The sequence below is a fragment of the Phragmites australis genome, chromosome 16 (genome assembly GCF_958298935.1).
Source record: "Phragmites australis chromosome 16, lpPhrAust1.1, whole genome shotgun sequence".
Classification (NCBI taxonomy): Eukaryota; Viridiplantae; Streptophyta; class Magnoliopsida; order Poales; family Poaceae; genus Phragmites; species Phragmites australis.
In genome coordinates this window covers 28,122,696-28,143,221 of record NC_084936.1, presented here as the reverse complement: position 1 = coordinate 28,143,221, position 20,526 = coordinate 28,122,696, and the positions used below count along the sequence as shown (strand labels likewise).

Sequence of the window (20,526 nt, the reverse complement as noted above, 5' to 3'; positions counted from 1 at the left end):
GTTTGAGATGTGAAAACTCAATTATGTGGCTTTGAACAATATGTGTTTGATTGCCCATTGTGATGGTTTAAGATATACTTATTACTTGCAAGTGTTGTTGCTTATTATTTGCAAGTGTTGTTGCTTATTATTTCCAAGCTAGAGCTGCAATAGGATACAAGAGGTTGAGCTTATTTTAGTTAGCTCATGTTTGCTGTTCTGGATATGTTGAGAATGCCTTGCAGTTTGTAGAGAACAAGGATCTTTGATTTTGTGCTGGGCAGATACCTAGCATATATATCTTGATGTGTGTCTGTGTTGAAGCTTTGATTTCAGCATGTGGGTACTCTCCAGATATCGGTTCAGTATGTGGCAGGATCCGAGCAGATGTATTCTGCCACCGTAGTTCTTCCTCATCAGACCGTCAGCAGCCAGCCTCCTCTCGCATAGGACGCTGGCCCCTCCTTCTCTGGCCGCCCGCCTGCGGATCCGAGCCGCCGGAAGTTGGAGCCGGCGGGACCTGTGTCAGTGGAATCTTGCGCATGACGGTGTCTGTCTGAGGGTGTCGTCGACCTCCATCCCAGGTAGCTCCGGTTTTTTAGGGCGTCGAGCTCCATCGTCCGTGAGCTTTTCAGCGGTCTCGGATAGGGCACTTGATTTTTTGCAACTCTACTATTTGATAGAGTGATAAATTTGCCATCTGGTTCATAATTCATAGACTCAGAGGCTCTATTTGTCAATCCCAACGGGGAATTGACACTCCGATAGAGTGATAAAAAATTAAATATTCGGTCTCGGTCTGATTTGGGAGACGGGCAGAGACCGATCGGTGGTGGAGAGAAATTGGATAATGGGCACAATAGTCATTTGACATGGTTTGAATGGATAAACGAAAATAAAAACCAATTAATTTGGGTAAAATGATAAAGAATCAATGTGGACATAATTTTTTTAGTAACAAATTGTTAAAGTCAAAGTTTTGAGTGGCAAATAATCGAAACCCACTTTTGCCATGTCAAATAGTCAATTTTCTCCTAAAAATATGTTAGAGGGGTAATTTGTCCGGTATCGAAAGTTGTGGGGTGCACGATTCCTGTATTGTAGTTTTAGAGTGAAGATGAGACCGGGCGACAAGTTGAGGAGGTGGATTGGACTTGTTCCTATGCCTAAACTCTCAGGCCCTTCTCGATGTGGGCTGTACAAGCGGATCGAGCGGCCCACGAGTTCGGATCAGACTGCGCCGAAGATCAATTCTCCACGAGACCGATCGACAAAAGTGTACATCGGATGAGAATTTGGCACACGAGTATCGTCGATGCAGCTACAACTGATTAAGACGCAATCGACCGTGCCCGTATTCGACGAGATGTATATATCACTCCATATACTATGATACCGACTGTTCGAGAAGAAAGGTGACATACTCTGGCTATTTGAGCTGTCATAGGCTCATACCGCTCTCTCTCTCTCCGTTTTACTCTGCCACTGATCATCAATGACAAGACGCGCACCGCTTTACATTGGTCTTGGTTGCATCGAACGGGTGGCTGAGTGGCTACTTTTTTTGCTGCAGCTTCTGCAGCTCCTCGATCCCTCTTCTCCGACGATTCAGTAGTCAATAGTAATAGTATACTCGCCCTTCATCTATATACTCTCTTCAGTCGTAAATATTTATCGCTTTTGCTTTTTTACATCTTCAACATATAATTTTAATTATTATTTTTATTAAAATATAGTTATAATATCTAATAAAAATATAATATTATGAAAGTATTTTTTTAAACAAATCTACATATGTATTTTTTATATTTTCAAACTAAATATTTTAAAAACTATTGATAATTAAAATTTTAAAGTTTGATCAGATTTTATTCAAAGCGACAAGTGTTTATGATCGGAGGAGTGCATCTTTGTCACCATAATGATCGCCGGAGAAAGCATAAGCGACCCTGATTGAACCCTTCTACGTACACTATCTAGCTAGCTACGTACCTCTGCGCGTGATCACTGGGACGTACTGTACGAAACCATGCATCCCTGTCAAATGCGAGTACATGTACGTCCATGCATACAAAACAGTCCAATACTCCATGCAATAACTGCGCTTAAGATACATATAGAGGATCAAAAGTACATGTACTACGTACTGTTTACCGCGTATTTGGGACAGCTAGTTCGGCTGCGAGCATATATGACACTATAGTTAAATAGGGATCTGTTTGGCGTTGCGGTATATCTGTGCAAGGACAAAGCAAAAGATTAGAAGACGAGTGATGGTTTGGATTTTCTTGTGGGTGGGGGGTTGAGCCGGGGCACGATCGAGCATCGGCTGTCGTCAACGGCCAGACGTACCCTAGGGTATTCCTAGCATCGACTTCTATTTTCAGGGTGGAGAAGAGGTTATTCGTATATATGAGATTTATTATTGATCCTGTACATGTTGACCTTGTCGTTTGGGGTGCAAGTGCAACCCCTAAGTTTTCATTCTGCATACGTTACTGTTCGCTACTATGATATCATATGTACCACAAGTATTACAAAAGCATCAAGAAAGGCAATCTCTTTGCTATTGACAGTACTATTTCAATCGACAAGGTCAACTGGCTAGCGGCTTGCTAGCGACGACATTATACTCGTATGTATGGAGACACACACAGCTAGCAGATTACATGCAACGTTTGTACTGCATCCGCCACAATGCCAAACGGATCCTTATAAGATGGAGCGCCCATAATGCATGCACGTAGACGATCCCCTACCTAACTGGCTATACTTCTATAGCGTTGTTCCTTTGCTTTGCCGAATCCCTAGCTGCCTAGCTATATAGACGAGATTGCTGCTCCAACTTTTTCATCACCCCAATCGATCGATCAATCCATCCATCCATCGGCCAACCACGTGCATGCATGTTTGCCCCCCTCCGACTGAGACATGCATATAGCTCGATCGATCTGCCAACTCCATGGCGCAATACTTATTACACGCAGCATGCATGCATGCTTCGGCCTATATATACATGCGATCCATGCTACAAGAGCAGCAACCAGCAACAAAAAGCAGCAGGCATATATATTTGCTTTCAGCTTGGCCAGCTTGCTCCATGTATATGCACTTGTTGCTTCTACACCTCTGGCCTGGCCTGGACTCACTAGCTACACACACATGTAGCTTTTGGTCGGAAGCGGCAGCAGCTAATAGCTAGCTAGAAAGAGAAAAAGGCCTGGTCTGCATCGTCGATCAGATCATCAGAGCCCAACGTACGTAGTACGACAAGACCTTACACTGATCTCGTCCATACATGCAAGCATCCATGTGAGACAGACAGAGAGAGGGAGAGGGAAAGTGAGCTGATTTGATCAATGGAACATCGTCGACCTCGTGCAAATTAAATTTAACCGAGGGATTCAGATCACGTGTGGTTAATTTTTACTGCTGTATAAGTCGACCAGCCAGCTAGCTAGCTCCCAGATCTTGACTGTAACAAAGAATCAGTCGATCGGCTATCACCGGTCACTGGAACCTCAGTGAATTCTAGATTTGAAATGCTGCCGGTTTAATTTGGTGATTTTAGGTGCAAGTCGTCTCAAAATGATTCGAGTGCTAGTGTTATTTCAGTGTTGAGGAAACATGTAAATAAATTTGTGAAAGTACCGGGGTCGATAGACGATTCTTTTGTTTTTTAAAGAAATACGAAACTTTGAAGGACCGAGCAAGTCGGTACAGGGTGAATAGGAGCCTTTTTTTCAATCTTTTCGAAATTGGCTGGCCTTTATTTTCTACTTTTCACCCTCTCTTCTAGCCAAGCCACGGTCCGGTAATCACAGTGGAGCTACTGAAACTAGGAACTAAACTAGGAAAGCCTTGATGCAAAGCGGAAGCAAGAACACAAGTAGGGATGGCAACGGGTAAGGATTACCCGCGTGCCCGCGGATAAGAAACCCGACAGGTACGGGTTTGGGTTTCAACATTTGCTCACGGGTACAGGTACGAGTACGGGTTTGATCATAAACCTGATGGGCAAAAGATCATAGGCAAGAAAAATACATATCCGTGCTTATAAACCCGCTCTAATCATCTTACATGTAGACCTAAGTCATCACTAGGTATATAAATCCGCTCTAATTACCCATAAACCTGCTCCAATTACTCACAAACCCGCTCCAATTATCCTAGCAGGCGGGTATATGGGTGCACCCGCGGGTATGAGATGCTCGTGGGTGGCGGGCACGGGTACGCGGGCACGGGTTTAGAAATGCACTCACGGGTACGGGTCTAGACATCATCTACCCGCAGGTATTTTACCTGTTGCCATCTCTAAACACAGGAGAAACAATCCAATTCGGAAACAAATGTAGTACGGGGGTGAATATGAGCCCTTTTTTTTTTTCAAATTTTCCAAAATTGGTTGGCCTTTATTTCGTACTTTTCATCCTCTCTTCTAGCAAAGCCACGTTCACATAATCACAGTGGAGCTACTAAACCTTGCAACTAAACTAGGAAAGTCTTGATGCAAAGCGGAAGCAAGAACACAAGAGAAACAATCCAATCGGAAACACTGTGCTCTAGCGATTTGACTGCAAAAATCTGATGGTCTCACCACTAGGACTTCTAGTAGACAAAACCCTCTCATCCTAACTTGGCGGTCTGACCACATAGACTTCTCGCAGACAATAGAACAAAACCATCTTGGGCTAACGAGATTCAAAAAGTGAAATCCAATCAAACGACCTTCGAATCCAATGAAATTTAAACTAGATGTACATCTAGGCATGGAGAATCACCAGCAAAAAGATCCATCCCACAAGAAATCATCACAAAATTCATGATTTTTGGAGAAATCAAGGTGAGGGATGAACAAGTGCAAGAACTCCAAATTTATGGTGCTTGTGTGATGGACTGATCCAAAATCATTAAGTGGTGTTCTCACATGTCCTAGAACCTTGGAGACTCACAAGAATCCATCCAAAATCGTAGCACAAAAGGGGGAAAATAAAATCACCAAAAGAGGCAAAACTGAGCAAACCTAGGAAATCTTTCAATAAGATCCAAACTTGTGAGGATGGATGGATGGATCTGAGCATAGAGAAGATATACCACCTCGTACATCATAAAATTCTTAAGGTATCGGTGAACCATAAGAAGAGGGAGGCAAAAAGGCAAGAGATCAACTCATACATACAAAGATGAACAAGCAATACATGGAGGCAATTGGATGGACAAATTTGACTATGTATCGCACTTGGATAGATGTTGATTACAACCACCCCTTGACACGCTCCAATCCTAGGATGTAAACAAGCTCAAGCACCAAGAGCCATCTCCTCTCTTTCTCTTCTTCCTCACCTATCTCAAATCCTAACTCCGCAACACAAATGGAGGCCTCAAAAGGGAAGAACAACCGGCCACCTCACCTTCATTTTGATATCTCCAAAATGCCTCTACATTAACATACACACATACCCTTCCATAAGGGTACTTTCATCCAACTCTTTCCTTCGCCCGAACACCGTTGGGACCTTCACAACAAAGCTTCACCTTGACACAAACTTCATGATGGTGCCACATGCACCACTATTCATCCCCAGTAGTTTTGATATAAAACAACCCTACATGCTTCTCAAAGTATGACTTCCTGCTTGCTTCCACTCCCATGGACAACCTCATCACTTGCACCGATCCTGATCATATTTGACTTGGTCAAACCACCATCTTGATCAACTATCCAGTGCTTCTTGACCTCTCCAAGTATATGGTGTGGATCACTCATGACTTTACCCAGCATCCCGATCGTCCGAACCTAAGTATCCATAGTTAGTCCTGATCCTCCTCGCTGTTGACCGCCATGTTAACTTCATTGACCAACACATCATAAGATAAGATAACATATTTCTTTAATTCCACGATATAACATCCACTACATTTCATCAACTCTGGTTAGTCACATAATCATCTCCATTACGTGCACCTACATGTACCTACATGCGTCATATGCCATTTCATACAAAAATATGTATTGCAATAAATAGATATGTTCATACAATCCCCAAAACCCACGCGCATTTCAACTCAAACTCTAAACAACACAATATCAATTACTCATCACAAATGCTAAGCCATGTCACATCTCAACATGGCTTCTCAAACACACACACCCTGATGAGTACATTGACAACACTGAAAACACAAAAGAATTGATTTGAAATGCAAGACCAAATAAAAATATCTAAGTGACCCAAAATGAAAGACAGGTAGAAAATGGTCACCTAGCATAAGAAGGATCAGAATAGCCTAAGAGATGGCAAAGAAATGTTCACGGTCCATAAGCTAGGAAAATTTGTTCATACTGACCGTTTCATCACAAAAACTCACAAGATAACCAAAGAGAATCAAGAGAATGAAAAAGAAATGCAGATATGTAATGAAATGCTCCCTCTCGCATTATGCTTATTTATTCATCTCATGCAATGGAAAAGCTACTCTCTATCAGGGTCATTTTTGCTGAATTTTAGGGATTTTCTCATTTTTCAACTCATGTTGACATTTTCTCCCCATTTGTGCATTACTCCCCTAGAAGCTTCTCCCCAATTTAACAATGAACTCATCAAGACACAAGAGAGCAAAAAATACAATGCATAAGAATGCAATCCTAAAAGAGCTTCATGAGGCAGAACAAAAGGCATTTTATCTTGCTAAATTTGACCATAGAGCCTAGGAGTGTAAAAGAAATAGCTCACATTCATACATATGCTATAACAGAGGCAATGGCACAAATGCAAAGAGCTGGACAATCTACGCAGAATATTAGTTGGCTCATATAGATTCCCATAAGATAACCGCGATAAAAGTTGTCACCATATGCACAATTACTCCTTCACTAGGCAAAGCAAGCGTTAAATGAACTAAAGAAACTAGCCAACTTCAATCTCAATCTAGCCAACTTCTGGTTAGTTGTGTCAATTAATATTGGTGCTCATTATATCTGTATATAACTCTAGCTTGAACTCATGCATCTGCTTTTAGAATTCCGTGAGCTATTCTTACTGTTCATGGTCTCCGTAGATAAGTTCCCGAAGCATGTTGTTCGACAGGGAGGGTTAGCCTTTCTTTCTCTGGTTTCAGTTTAGCTAGCTCCTCAGTTCATTCAACTTGGCAGAGCAAATTACAGTAAATTGATTAATCTTCTACGGCCAATTTAGGCCCCATTTGGAACATGGGAAATTTTCCTCATTCATGTGGAGTTCATGCAATTCTACTTTGAAATTCTTGTATTGGAAAAGGCCCTAGTTCAGCTGTTCATTTCATACTTGTAAGAAATTGATCAATCATGTCGTGACTAACAATATTAGACCAAGTATAGCATTCATTTTTTGGATAACCATCGACCAGCGCCTCCTCTTTTAATCCTACAAAATTGTGTCCAGTTTGATCTTAGCTAGCTCCAGCCTCCATGGTTGGTTGGTGGCTTGGTGGTGGGGAGAAGTTATTGATTAGGTGAGCACACTGGCTACCAGCAGCCTACCGCATCGTGGTACATTTGCAGTTTCCAGTGTCTCGAAGTCTTGCACTCTGTAGTGTACTGCTTCAGCAATCAGCAGCAGCTCAGCATTTCCCCGTTTAAAATTTTCAGCTTTAATTTATTTTATGTACTAATTTAACTTTTGTGTACATTTTGTTTGGTAGAAACATGTTTCATTTGATCAGTGATCCAGGAATGGTAGAGCAACACAAGCAATGAATTAGTCTGCAAAGAACGGAATTACACATGATTACACATGTATTCATGCATGGTTCAGAATCTTCAGACTTGAGAAGCTAGGCTCTTGGGAATCTTGGCATCTGTTTGGTTCACTACTTCACTCTACCACACTGATCATTACTAACCAAGCTCAATCACTTACTCATACAGTTACTCACTTGCATGCTCTTCAGAGAAAAAGAAGAAGAAATGCAGTTGTCTAATCAAATCATATCATCATCAGCCTTCGCCCTACCACATTGCAACGGAAACCGTCCCACAGACTGGCATGTCTGCCCTGACTGCAACTGCACTGCAGTACATCTCAGAAGGCCGGCCCTCCCCCTGGTGATCACTGACAGTAAATTTGTTAGCACTTGGATAAATGCACTGCCAGTGATTAGTTCTATAAACTAACGGAGCCCGAAGGGCCTAAATTTGCTGTTATTTGCGAGCAGGCCGTAAGGTAAAATGCCTCAGAAGATGTCTGCAGCGTGCTTGGTCGTGTGCATCTCATGATGCAGAGTTCAGAAGCTTCTCCCGTTTTGTTGAAAAAAATTATGCAGCGTGTTGACCGGGCCGGTCATGTTTCTCCATACATTGTAATGTTTCATATGCTCTTTTAGACAGGACTAAGAAATACCTCGTAATAAATCTATTTATATATAGACTTCCCTACCAAAATTTCGCTGGCGAGCAAATTAAATCCACAACCGAATTCCACACGGTATTTGGCCGGGCACCTACGCCCGTCGTAACTATGTCGTAAATCCAATGTTTGTACATATATATAACAGTGTTAACTAAAGGGTTAATTTTCCAGCTGCTTCTCTGAGAAAATTAAAGCTACTGAGTCATCATATTCAAGCCACTGGAATCGGATTCAGAGTTCGCATTGATGCATGCAGCTATCCTTCAGAAACTTCCAACGGCCCCTGTGCTGCGATTCAGTGCTCGCTTAACTGCTCCACATGGTATACTTGCTGCGAAATGAACGAACGGTCTCGCAAGGGAATGACTGTAGCAGCGCCATTTTCCCCAGTGTCCTGGTGCTCCCCACAAAGAAATTTTGCCTCCTGCTCTTCAGGGTTCAGTAAAGTACTTCAGTTCATGCAGAGTATTACAATTTACAGCGCTGTAAGGGGGGAAAAACATTTATTTCAGTGAAGTTATGCATGTCAAAAGTTACCCTTGCAACATTGAGTTGGCAAAAGACTTTGCGAGTTGCGATGGCCGTGGTACACAGTGAACAATATTAAGCCCTTGTTGACTAAGGGTATGTTAGCGTTTGCTCCTGCCGTGATATATCCATGTTGTAGTGTGTACCTGGTGATGTACTTGTCTAAGATCCGGGCATGATGGTTAATTTTCTTTATAAATTTCTAACACTAATATATCTTTTTTACATCGTTGAAGGTGTCCATAAGACGCTGTGATAATGTAAAAAAATCAAACAAACTGTTGGGTTTTTTTATTGTGGCGTTTTTTTTCATCTCTCGTCAAAGGAAAGCGCACAAAGCTTTTGCGTGATTTTTTTATAAAATAAAACTGAAACTAAAAATAATGACTACTAGCTGGCCCTCGATAGTCGACACAGGGTCCCTCTCTTAACACTGTTCACTGCCAACTTATCCATCAATGGAGATGAATGATTTGCTCTTATCATCTCTCTCTCTCTCTCTCTCTCTCTCTCTCTCTCTCTCTCTCTCTCTCTCTCTCTCTCTCTCACTGTCTTCCCAGCTTTTATATAAACCACATGAGCAGCAAAAATGAGCAGCCAGCTTTCTTTCCTCCACTCTCTGCCAACAAGTCCTCTCCTCCAAAGAAACCAAACACATCAAAGAAAGTTGCAGGCACAGACATTTTCAATGGCAGACTTCTCACCACACCACACTCTCCTCCTAAAGATGCCTGCAGCCTTGACCAATGGCCACACCCCCAACCCCTCAGGCCTTCTGTTATACAACCAAAGCCTTGGCCAAGCAGCACCAGCAAATGCAAATACAGCATCAGGAGGAGTAGCCATGGCAGAGGATGCCTCACTGGAGAGCTCATCTGCTGTTCTTGATACCTCTCCACAGGGCAGTGCATCTTCACTGGACAGGAAGAGGAAGGCCACAGAAGACACTGCCACACTTAGTTCTGCTCACTCCAAGGTAGTATCTAGCATAACACAACCAGCATTGCCATTTTCTTTGTAACGTTGTTTCATGTATGTTGTGCAATGTTTTTGAAGTGAAATTTTCTTAAAAATTTGTATTTTGGTTACTAGGGCTCCAAGGAGGGCAAGAGCAAGAGAGGTAAGAGGCCCAACAAGGAGGCTGAGGAGAAGAGCGCCACTGAAGATGAGGCCCCCAAGGGGTACATCCATGTGAGGGCAAGGAGAGGGCAGGCCACAGATAGCCACAGCCTTGCAGAGAGGGTACAAACCACTCTAATCCTTGTAGCACTTGCCACTTGATCATGTGTAGTTTGGTTTCGGCATCTGCACCCTTTCTCCTCATCCCTTCTTGATGGCATCGTTTTTTTTTTCCTTAGGTGAGGAGAGAAAGGATAAGTGAGAGGATGAGGATGCTACAAGCACTGGTCCCTGGTTGTGACAAGGTCAGTCAAATTACTTGGCTAATGCTTGGCTAAACTGTAACATCTGCTTAATGCATATGTCTAATTAAAAAATGTGCTTTTTGTGCAGGTTACTGGAAAGGCCCTCATTTTGGATGAGATAATCAATTATGTGCAGTCATTGCAGAACCAAGTAGAGGTAAACCACAAGTCAAGAAGTATTAGTGCTAAAACGTGGTACTTAAGAGTTCTAGGCAATAATGGCAAGTTCTTTGTTCTACCTGGTTTTTCAGTTCCTTTCCATGAGGATTGCCTCCATGAGCCCAGTATTGTATGGGTTTGGACTGGACAGTGATGACCTCCATGGGCAGGCACAAGTATGAAATAACCAAATCATTTTGAGTAAGTATATACGACTAACTTGATCTTAAGATGAAATGTAAAAAAAAATGGTTGTTTCAGAAGATGGGAGGCATGTTCCAAGAAGCCCTTGCAATGCCAGGTCCAGTGCTGAGCCAAGCTAGCCCAGCTCCATCTCAAGCCATCATGGACGCCACCTCCACCACACCCTACTCACTGCAGGGCCAGGGTGACATCTCTTTCTCTCAGGTTGGCATGTTCTCCTCTCCTTGTTGAATCATATACACTACATGCAAATCCCCAAAATAGCATCCAGCATTTTTACCAACCTGAGGTCACTCTTTTCAGGACAATGGCAGCTACCTGATGCAAGCAGTGGGGGAGCCAAGGCAGGAGCTGCTCAATCAGCTGGTGTTCAGCAACATGTGCTCTTTCCAGTAGGGGGAGGAGTGAGAGAGAAAGCAAGGACCCCACATTGACAATAGGTACTGCTGCAAGCTAAGTTCATTGATTGAGAGGCCTCAAGTTGCCACTTGCTTTTCTAACCTCATGTCTGAAAATTGCACTTCACCTACTTTGATTTAATTAAACAATTTTGCCACATTAAATTAATATTACTATTTCCTCTGAACAGGAGGAAATGATGCTGCAAGATTTGTAGGAGCACCAGATGAGCTTGAGATGTCGGATCTAGTCCATCCCCTTGTCTGGATTTGGAGAGGTGAGCAGCAAGTAGTGATTGCTGTTTACACATTTTCAGAGACTTGTAATATTTGCAGCTCCTTAATGAGGCATTGTCCATGAGGATTTTCTCAGCAGCTGCACCTGTCATCACCATTGTAGTCAACCTTGAGCAATCAGTTGTTAATACATAAGAGAGCTATTTTTGTACTTTTTCCAAACAATGATTAATTGTTTAGTTCAGTGACAACATTTGCAAATCTTTGCAACGTGAGCACGGTAGTTCTTACAGCTGTAGTTCAATCATTTCAGATGCAAAGAGTGACGGATGATCAGTTTGTTCCCATGCTCTCCTGCATCAGTTATAGGCAGAATTGCAATTGACTTCGTGTCCTTCGCTCTCTTTGACTAGTTTATTGGCTTTTCACGGGAATCCAACAACCATAAAGAACACAAACAGTAAAAGAATGATAGAATTTTTCTAAATCCATGCTGTTACTTTATTTCTCACGCACTCAGACGTTACAAATCAAGTCACGAATATGACTCTTTTCTCTACGGCATATTGTGGGGTGTCCTTCACACTTTCTTATATATAGGTCAAATATTAGATTCTGAATTCGATTCCGATGCAATCATATTCCTACTAAGACTCTTACTCCTACTCCAACTCTATACATATTAAACTCGTATTAGGACACCACTTTGACTTTAGCATCGATTCTTATACATATGAAAACTAAACCTACTATAAAATAAGATTAAATCTAATAATCACCCCTTAATCTTTTTTTCTTCGCACTTTAATCTTCTGACTAATCTTGTACTTGCCGACGCAGGGCTCATCTACGACTTGATCTCACACTTGATTTAGGATGATGAACATTTCTTCATCATCCCGCATGCACTTACTCTCACTTGAGGACGACGAACACACCTCTTCCACCATACATTTATTTGATTTAGGATGACGAACACTACTTCATCATCCTACACTCATACACACTTCTCAGACATGCATGAGCTTAACTACATACACTACCATAACACACTACGACATCTCGTCGTCACCATCTCAACATGGTGCTATATGCTCCACACTACGCACACCAATCGCGCCATATTAATCACTTGTACCACACCACACCGTCGATGTTGTCGCAGTCTCCCGCCATTGACCATAATAACACCATGTCGCTAGTATCATCGCTCCATGATGTAGCACCGACCTCTGGATCTCATCAGCTTCTACATCTTTAACCAGCTCTGGTATCAATTGTTGTTTTTTCACCAGGATCGAACAACCACGAAGAATACAAACACACAAAATAATGACAATTTTTCTCAACACGTACTGCTACTTTATTTCTCACACACGCACATGTTACAACTCACGAACACGACTCTTTTCTCAACGGCACATTGTGGGGTGCCCCCTACTTCATTATATATGGATCAAATACTAGACTATGAATCCTACTCCGATGTAATCTTATTCTTACAAAACTCTTACACCTAGCCCGACTCTATACGTATTAGACTCCTATTAGGACACCAGTTCGACTTTGGCTAGACTCTTATGCATATCAGAACTAAACCTACCATAAAACAAGTTTAACTCTAACATAGTTGGAAACTGTCTTTGTACTATTTTAGACGTACACCACTACCACCTAGGTTTCAGTTCTCTCTTACTCGTATTTCGGTGTCTATTTCTTCTTATATACAATGACATTTAGTTTTTTCTAGGTTGATCGAGTTTTCTAAGAAAGGAAAGAAATAATTTGTAGTTGGTAACTGAAGCACAAGAATCTGTAGTACAACTTCTTGATGCAAATTCTTTCGTATGTCATGTATCAAAACATACAGAATGCGCCGCATCTTCGTTGTTCAACCAAAGTGCTTTATGACAACAGGTTTAAAGATTATAGCTTCTACATAACAAAGAGCTTTAGATATTTTTCCTTCTCCTCACTAATCAGATACAGTGAAATCAAAGGGGGTCACAATTACCATGAACAAATGAAAACTGATTAAAACTCTATGATATTAGACAGTGGACTCTGAACATTAGGCAGGCCACGATCCATCTTCAGATTTGTTTTGTACCATGGAACCAACTTATTTCTCCCTAAATGCCAAGACAGGAACTTGATTTAGCAATCGGATGGTTCTTGCATTGGTGCCATGGAATGTGATTGGCCGCAAAACTGAACACACCACAAACCATCATGTTGGTTACACCTGCCAATTGACAAACTGTACTTGAGGAACCATATGCAAAGATGTCCAGCTATTGCCCAAAATATGAGACTTTAAATTAACAAGATACTATTTTTCTTTTCAATACACCAAGGAGGAACTAGGTATTTTGTGTTAAGATGAAAATACACTTGAAATTCAAGTCGACCAGGACTTAAACTTAGACGGTGGAGCGTGCACCTGCGACCGATACAATCATACACTACATTTTTCGGTTAGCCTTTCAAAGAAATTAAAGACGACCGAGGAAGATGCATCATATACAGTACCATCTAATTAACTAATCTAGCTAGCTATAGCTAATTAATTCACTGATCATGCATTATTGTGAAAGATCGACCATGAACATGACATGCATGAATTGAAGTTCGTGGGGACGAACTGAGGACCTAAGCTATAACTGTTTCGATCTTGCTACATACGTCTGCGGTCCTTGGCGATGATAAGATGATGCATGCATGTTAGGCGTTCCTTCTAGATTCAAGCTACTTATAACCACCATGTGCCTTGTTGAGCATTGCCGTGATCTAGGAAACAACGTTGCTTCTGGGACCTGATCATTCAGTATCTAGTAGTACAAGGAGTACACATACAGAGGTTCCCACCGTTGTCATTGTTCTGAAAGCTTCTAACAATCTTCTACCTCTGTAATTTCGATAAAAGATTAGATTTCTAGCTCACAACACTCATATCATTGGGGTATGACTACACATGCACTCCTCTTCATATTATGTTTTCGTCAATCTGCGGTTACGTCTAAATGCTTTGTATTTAAAATCCGACTATAACTTTATCTCTAGTCTCACTAAATTACAACTTAAATATATCTATAACCGACCATATATACATATTCGATACAAATACAACATTAATTATAGTGATAAGTTTTGTCGTCTTATTTACAACAACGATGGATCCACATATTGAGATGTTAGCCCATGGCTGCTTCAGAAATAAGCATAGAACACTAACCGTAAATTGGCCAGTATTCAAAACAATGCGTTAAGGAAACCGTGTAAGCTCCGCAGCTCATCGCAATGAATTTAGGCGGGCGATCGATCGAACGATGAGCAATCAGTCATCGTCACTTCGTCAGATAACCGACAGAACCATCAAGGCGCCATCAAGGCGCCAGGAGCGATATGATCGAGCTCCCGGCCGGCAGACACGGCTTGCCTTTGACGGAGACGTACCTTGTACCCCTCGCCAGTCCGTTCCACGAGATCGCCACGAACACTCACCGCCATCCGGGCCCCACTGACGTGTGTAGTTCACACCGGGAACTACATGCCAGCGACCCCATAACTTTGGTGGAAAATAGAGAGCAGACATTATTTGATATTTATATTTGATCAAATATAAATATGGTAAATCTGTATTCGATTGACACACAGATATAAATATGAACATATCTGAATTCTTTTTCCAGATATGAATATGAATATATTTTTCTAGAAATAAATATGGATATGGATAATATCCGTATCCGAATATCTAGAAATACGTCTATAAAATATAAATTCGAGTTAATATAAAGTTTATTCTTTTACTTAATTCTTTTGATCCTACTTATTATTTTATTAGTTAGTACTATACCATATATACTATAGCGATAAATATAATCCATTTATCTCTTATCCAATGGTTTAAAATCATCTAAAGTTTACTAAAAATGAAGTTCTTTATGTTAAAATGTAATCATGCTTGTGTCAAATAAATTTATTATATTATAATTTATCGTTAAAGCTATAGAATATTCACACGCAATTGAATCTAGCACGTATTCGAATGTAGATTCATATTAGAATAATTCGATTCGTATTTGCATTTGCATTCGAGATCATTCAAATTTGTATTTATATTTACATTAAAATATAGATAACAATATAAAAAATGACTATTCGATTTCTATACTCTCGTTTACATCCCTACAGTAACTGAAGATAGGTTGTACGCGTAGCGCTCCCTGTCATGTACTGTCTAGGTTGCCATTGGACGGTGGTTGACCGTGAATGACGTGGATGGCGGCATTCGGGTGGTTTAGGGCCGGCCGGCCGGCCGACCAAGCGCCGGAGCCGGGCCCGGCGGCGGAGGGGCATGGGCTGCATGGGGTTGACGACACAAGGAAAGGGGCCTTAACAACAGTGGGGCTGCAGGCTCGGCAATTGAGCAAATGGTGTCAGTGTTTTGTGTTTAACGCTGTCCAATGGATCACTGGAACAGTGGTAAGTGGATGCTGCCTTTAATTGCTCGCTCTCTCTCCATCTTCCTCCAATCTCCATCAGCTCTCTCTCTCTCTTACCTAAAAACAAGCTCTCTCTCTCTCTCTCTGAGCCTGGTCATGTGTTGCCCACATGTGTGTAGCTGCTGGTGTCTTGCCTTGTTGCTGCAGCATGGCCTCCCTGCTCGTGAATGATTGAACGACTGAATGGGTGGACAGATATGGATCGATGAGAATATGGTTTAGTTATTTCACAGTGAAATATACAATAAATTAAATATGGTGTTTAGTTCTCTTGGACCCTCTCCCTCATGAATGAATTGCCCGGACTTTAGAGCAAGGTCGACAAGGGGACCATGCTTAGTTAGTTTTTGTTGTAATAGTCTAAGAGCCTTTTACCATCCTCGGAGAGGTACCGCTTGTACCACTAATTATAACTTGGGAGGTATCAAAATTTGGTACATCAATACTAATTTCGGTATCTCTGTGTCCTTAGAATATCTCTGTACCTTTCTAAGGACCGTAAAAAACATTCAGCGTCAAGCTAGGGGCTGAATACATTTCACTATTTTAGAGCATCTATTTATGATTTTGTATTACTAGCTGGTTTTATGTGTCTTCATTAGTTCAACCATCTGCTGTAACTTGTTTTTAACACTTCCCTTTTGGTGTAATGACCAGAAATTATGGCAACTTTTCAACTAATCTGAAGTCTATACCATATTGCAGGTAGCTAGGAGGTCATGTCTGATACCATCTTTTCGCATGCATTGGCCACTGCTCCTTGTGTATGCATGTCTTTAAATAAGGCCAAGTCTCATCTTTCTGGCAAATGCACGCCCTCTCCATCAATCATTTTCATCCAGACGAGACCAGCTCTTGTTTTTCCTGCAGAGCCTCATCCTTTGGCCACCTGCATTCTTCCCAAGGTCACCAGCGAAAACGCTGTTCAACTTACAAATCTACTCCCATACCATGCAGCCATGCTCATTCACTGACAGCTTCAAGAACCAAGGCTTGGCATGGCTTGGCCTGCTGCTTTTGAACACTCGTACTGAAGTTGCATGGCTTTGGCCTGCAGTAGCACAGTAAACTGAATGGATCGAGTGGCATTTATGCAAAGCTGTAATCGCCATCTCACCTCGAGATCAGAGACTAGAGTAGTCCAGAGAGACAGAGGGGTTGAGTCAGATACTCAGATGTGGCAATTCAATGGGAGAAAAGAGATGCCACTCAGCTCCTAGCCAGCAGCACCAGGAGTGTAGGGCTAGAGTGATAGATACAAGACTATGCCTTGATTTATATATGTTTTGACGTTGTCTTGATTTGATTAGTATCTTTATAAAAAACAATTAGAGTAGTCTAAATTTTATAGAGAATACGAATGTATTGAACTCTGTCAAATTCATTGCAACTTAGGCTTATGAACAGGATGTTTCTAATTTTATTGTTGGCTTCGTATTGTTCAATTTGAGTCTGAGTGGTGCGAGCGATAAGAATCTTATAACAAGAGTTCACAATCTCCCATATTACACTTCCTTAGCTTAGAAGACCATATTACATTTCCTTAGTTTAGAAGATAAGGTTCCATATGCACCTTCCAGTACGAGAAATCTCTGCCATCAAAAAGAGGAATCTTCTCATGTCTCTTCATTGTCGCATATGGATCATAAAGCCGGTTAAGACCAACAAGTGATCAAATCGGCTCTGATACCAATTGTAGTACCAAGAATGATGACTAGAGGGGGGTGAATATACGTCTTATCAGATTCTTTCGAATCGGATGACCTTCTCCTTTGTTTCACCTAACACATGTCAAAACTCTAAGCGGAAGCAAAATCTAAAAAGAATCAAGTAGCAATCAAGAATGTAAATAAAATCATGGCTCTGATGGTTGTATATAACTCTAGGTTCCATTGAAATTAATTTCATGAGTCATAGTCACAAAAGAGCAAGAATGTAAATGAAATCATGGCTCTGATGGTTGTATATAACCCTAGGTTCCATTGAAATTAATTTCACGAGTCATAGCCACAAAAGATTACAACTTGAAGAAAGAAACACTTTGATATAAAAGGATAGATATCGGGAGAAGAAACTCTCTAAGTTGATGATTTAGAGGCAAGATAATTCAAACCCAATTTTGTACCTTAGTACATGAATTTTATGTCTCTAGCAACGAGAAGAACGACTCAAACTAGATGGAAAATTTCAGTATAAGCGCAAAAACGAAAATCACAATTGAAAACCGAAAAACTTGCAAACTTGTAAGAGAACCAATAGAGAGAAACTAGAATGATGTGATAAAAGCATGAGAAGAAAAATAAAAATCCACTACTTCTAAAGGTCAACCCTATTTTAGATAGATTACAAAGACTTTTCCTCACAAATCTCTCACATAATACTTAGGCTAAATACTTCTCTTCATCTCCTCTAAAACACTAACATGAGATTTTTATATGGATAGCTCAAGGGTCACAAGTGGCTGGTTCAACCTCTCTCATAGCCCAACCCCTCTATTTATAGGCATGAGTTCTTTCACTCCTAGGTATTTAACTTTTTCCTAAAATATCCCTATTTTGTAGTACACTTCTACAACCACCGAGTATATTTTGGTCTATTTTCTCCTTCATCCATCAGACGGTTGTGGTGCCTTCATAACTTAACTTCGTCTCGACGCAAGCTTCATGGCGATGCCGCGTGCACTCCACCCTTCCACGGTTTTGAGGCCAAACCGCGAAACTATCTTGCACACTTCTCAAAGAGTGACCCACTGCTGGTTACTTTGAATCTAAGCAAGCATCCCGATGTCGACACGTGTACTGCGTCTTACGATCTTGACTGTCGGCAAGTCTCTCCCGCTCTCATCCCTCGAGCTGCCTTGTCACTTGTACCTGCATCTCTTTTACTTAACTTTATCAACACGTCGTCTTCATCCTTTCTTCCAAGCTTTGCTTGACTTCCATGTGCACAGCTAGGACCACCCTTGACTCCGTCCGACCTCCTCGATTGTCTAGCACAAAGCACCTTGCTTGGCCCTGATCATCCCACCGTCGGTCGTCAAGTTGCATCCATCACCTGCATAACCTTATACAAGCAAACACATATCTCCAATTCCATTATATATTAGTCCATAATCAAGATCCTCAGTTAAAAGCACAGTCCAGAGAAAACGTGAAAGCTGGATGGTCCGACGTGTATACCTCATGAGCGCCAGACCATCCGGCGTGTGCAAACCATCAAGCCAGCAACTTCTACAACCTCTCTGTACTAAATGCTCTGGTGTATTCTCCGACATGCACACTTCCAATCGCTAGACCATCCGACTTATGTAACTCCTCCAGACCAGTAATCTTGCAACCTCTCTGCAAGAATTGCTCCGACGTTCAATACTTTCATCGTCGAATCATCTGTTGTTCAAAGCTTGATTTCCTTCGAAAACTTCTTCTCTACAAGAATTAGTCCGGCTTTCACAAAGTTACATCGCAGGACCATCCGGTGATGAGCTCCACCTCCTAGAATAATCCAGCGTGCTTAATGCCTCACCGTCGGACCATCCGGCGTGCATACCCTTTTCTGCACCGGACCTTTCGGCATATGTAATTTTTCTGAGACAGAGAAAAAACTCCTAACTCTATTTCTTTCGAACTTTGATTAGTAATGATTATCATTGCAATACATATATATGATCAAGCAATCTAAAAATCATCGAACCAAATTCATATAAACTTGTCAATCATTCATCACATATTAACCAAAACACATTTCCACTTAGTTTCTCGCCCAATCCGACCAACCAAACACACCTCTAAAATGCTTAACTGTGGTGACATTAAGCTTCCCGATGCCCTTGCGTTGTTCCTTCCCACTCCCTGTCTCCATTGCTCCTTGTGCTCTTGGCTATGCGCCGCCGCCTCCGAGGCTCTGTGCTTCCTGGAACAATAATCCGGCTCTGGGCCTGGAACAATCCAATTTTGTGCCTGGAACAAATGAACTTTATGCTTGGATACTTGATATTCATGCTTGGAACATTTGGTCTGTGCAATGGTGGCGCGCTGGAGGGGGTTGTTAGCGTTGTGGGTGTGCAAACTCGTCGATGGGAAGGGGCAGTTCCAAGGGACGTGTGATCTAGTCTAGGTTCGGAGGCTAGCCACCGTTGGGCCTTGGCAAACCCACGGCCAAGGATGGCAAATCGGCGGCATGCCGTGCTTGCCCGTTGGGGTGGTTAACGGGCGAGCTCTCCCACACATGATTTTCATGATGTTCAACTAATCAATATGACAATTAGGGTTTTGTTTACCGGTAAACAAAATTTATCGAAGATCACTAGTAAACATGATATATCAGATATATCAAATTAAATTCAAATAAAATTTAAACAAAATTCAAACAAATACCGATAAATTTAAACAATTTTTCCCTGATGACAGCTAAACTAATAGTATGATCTCTACTTAATATTAATCAAGGCTTGAGAAAACAAAAACTGCAGAGAACAGCATCTAACGACATGTGAACATAAAAGTACAAAACAAAACAAAAGCAAAATAAGGTAATGGCTTCGCCCGGGTTCGAACCGGAGACCTTCAGTGTGTTAGACTGACGTGATAACCAACTACACCACGAAACCTTGTTGAGGGTTGACGCTCGATGCTTTTACTTAACATTATATTACAAGGACCTGCACACATGTCATAACTGATGCGAAAATACTGAGACAACAGAA

The 20,526-nt window shown here is 41.5% G+C and overlaps 1 protein-coding gene and 1 non-coding gene across 3 annotated transcripts; one reads left to right on the top strand and one right to left on the bottom strand.

The window, feature by feature from the left end:
* Nucleotides 1-9,494: 9,494 nt before the first annotated feature.
* On the top strand, nt 9,495-11,523 carry LOC133895823 (basic helix-loop-helix protein 80-like). Of its 2 annotated transcripts, none has more exons than XM_062336341.1 (8): nt 9,495-9,870; nt 9,987-10,136; nt 10,253-10,318; nt 10,407-10,475; nt 10,570-10,653; nt 10,742-10,885; nt 10,985-11,121; nt 11,271-11,523. In XM_062336341.1, the coding sequence occupies exons 1-7, from the start codon at nt 9,583-9,585 to the stop codon at nt 11,075-11,077; spliced, it is 894 nt and encodes a 297-aa protein (XP_062192325.1). In that variant the 5' UTR covers nt 9,495-9,582; the 3' UTR covers nt 11,078-11,121; nt 11,271-11,523. The 2 variants fall into 2 exon arrangements, with proteins under 2 accessions (XP_062192325.1, XP_062192324.1); XM_062336340.1 differs by having other exon boundaries at nt 10,739-10,885; nt 11,271-11,519.
* Nucleotides 11,524-20,356: 8,833 nt separating this feature from the next.
* TRNAV-AAC (transfer RNA valine (anticodon AAC)) lies at nt 20,357-20,430 on the bottom strand. The gene has a single exon. It is a non-coding gene; the product is annotated as a tRNA-Val (tRNA).
* Between the last annotated feature and the right edge of the window lie 96 nt (nt 20,431-20,526).

What these genes read in the sequence shown, in the direction of transcription:
- LOC133895823 (XM_062336340.1), top strand. Translation starts at nt 9,583, where the DNA reads ATGGCAGACTTCTCACCACACCACACTCTCCTCCTAAAGATGCCTGCA. An exon ending in TTAGTTCTGCTCACTCCAAG is followed by an intron (nt 9,871 to 9,986) that starts GTAGTATCTAGC and finishes TTTGGTTACTAG; the next exon opens with GGCTCCAAGGAGGGCAAGAG. An exon ending in TGGTCCCTGGTTGTGACAAG is followed by an intron (nt 10,319 to 10,406) that starts GTCAGTCAAATT and finishes CTTTTTGTGCAG; the next exon opens with GTTACTGGAAAGGCCCTCAT.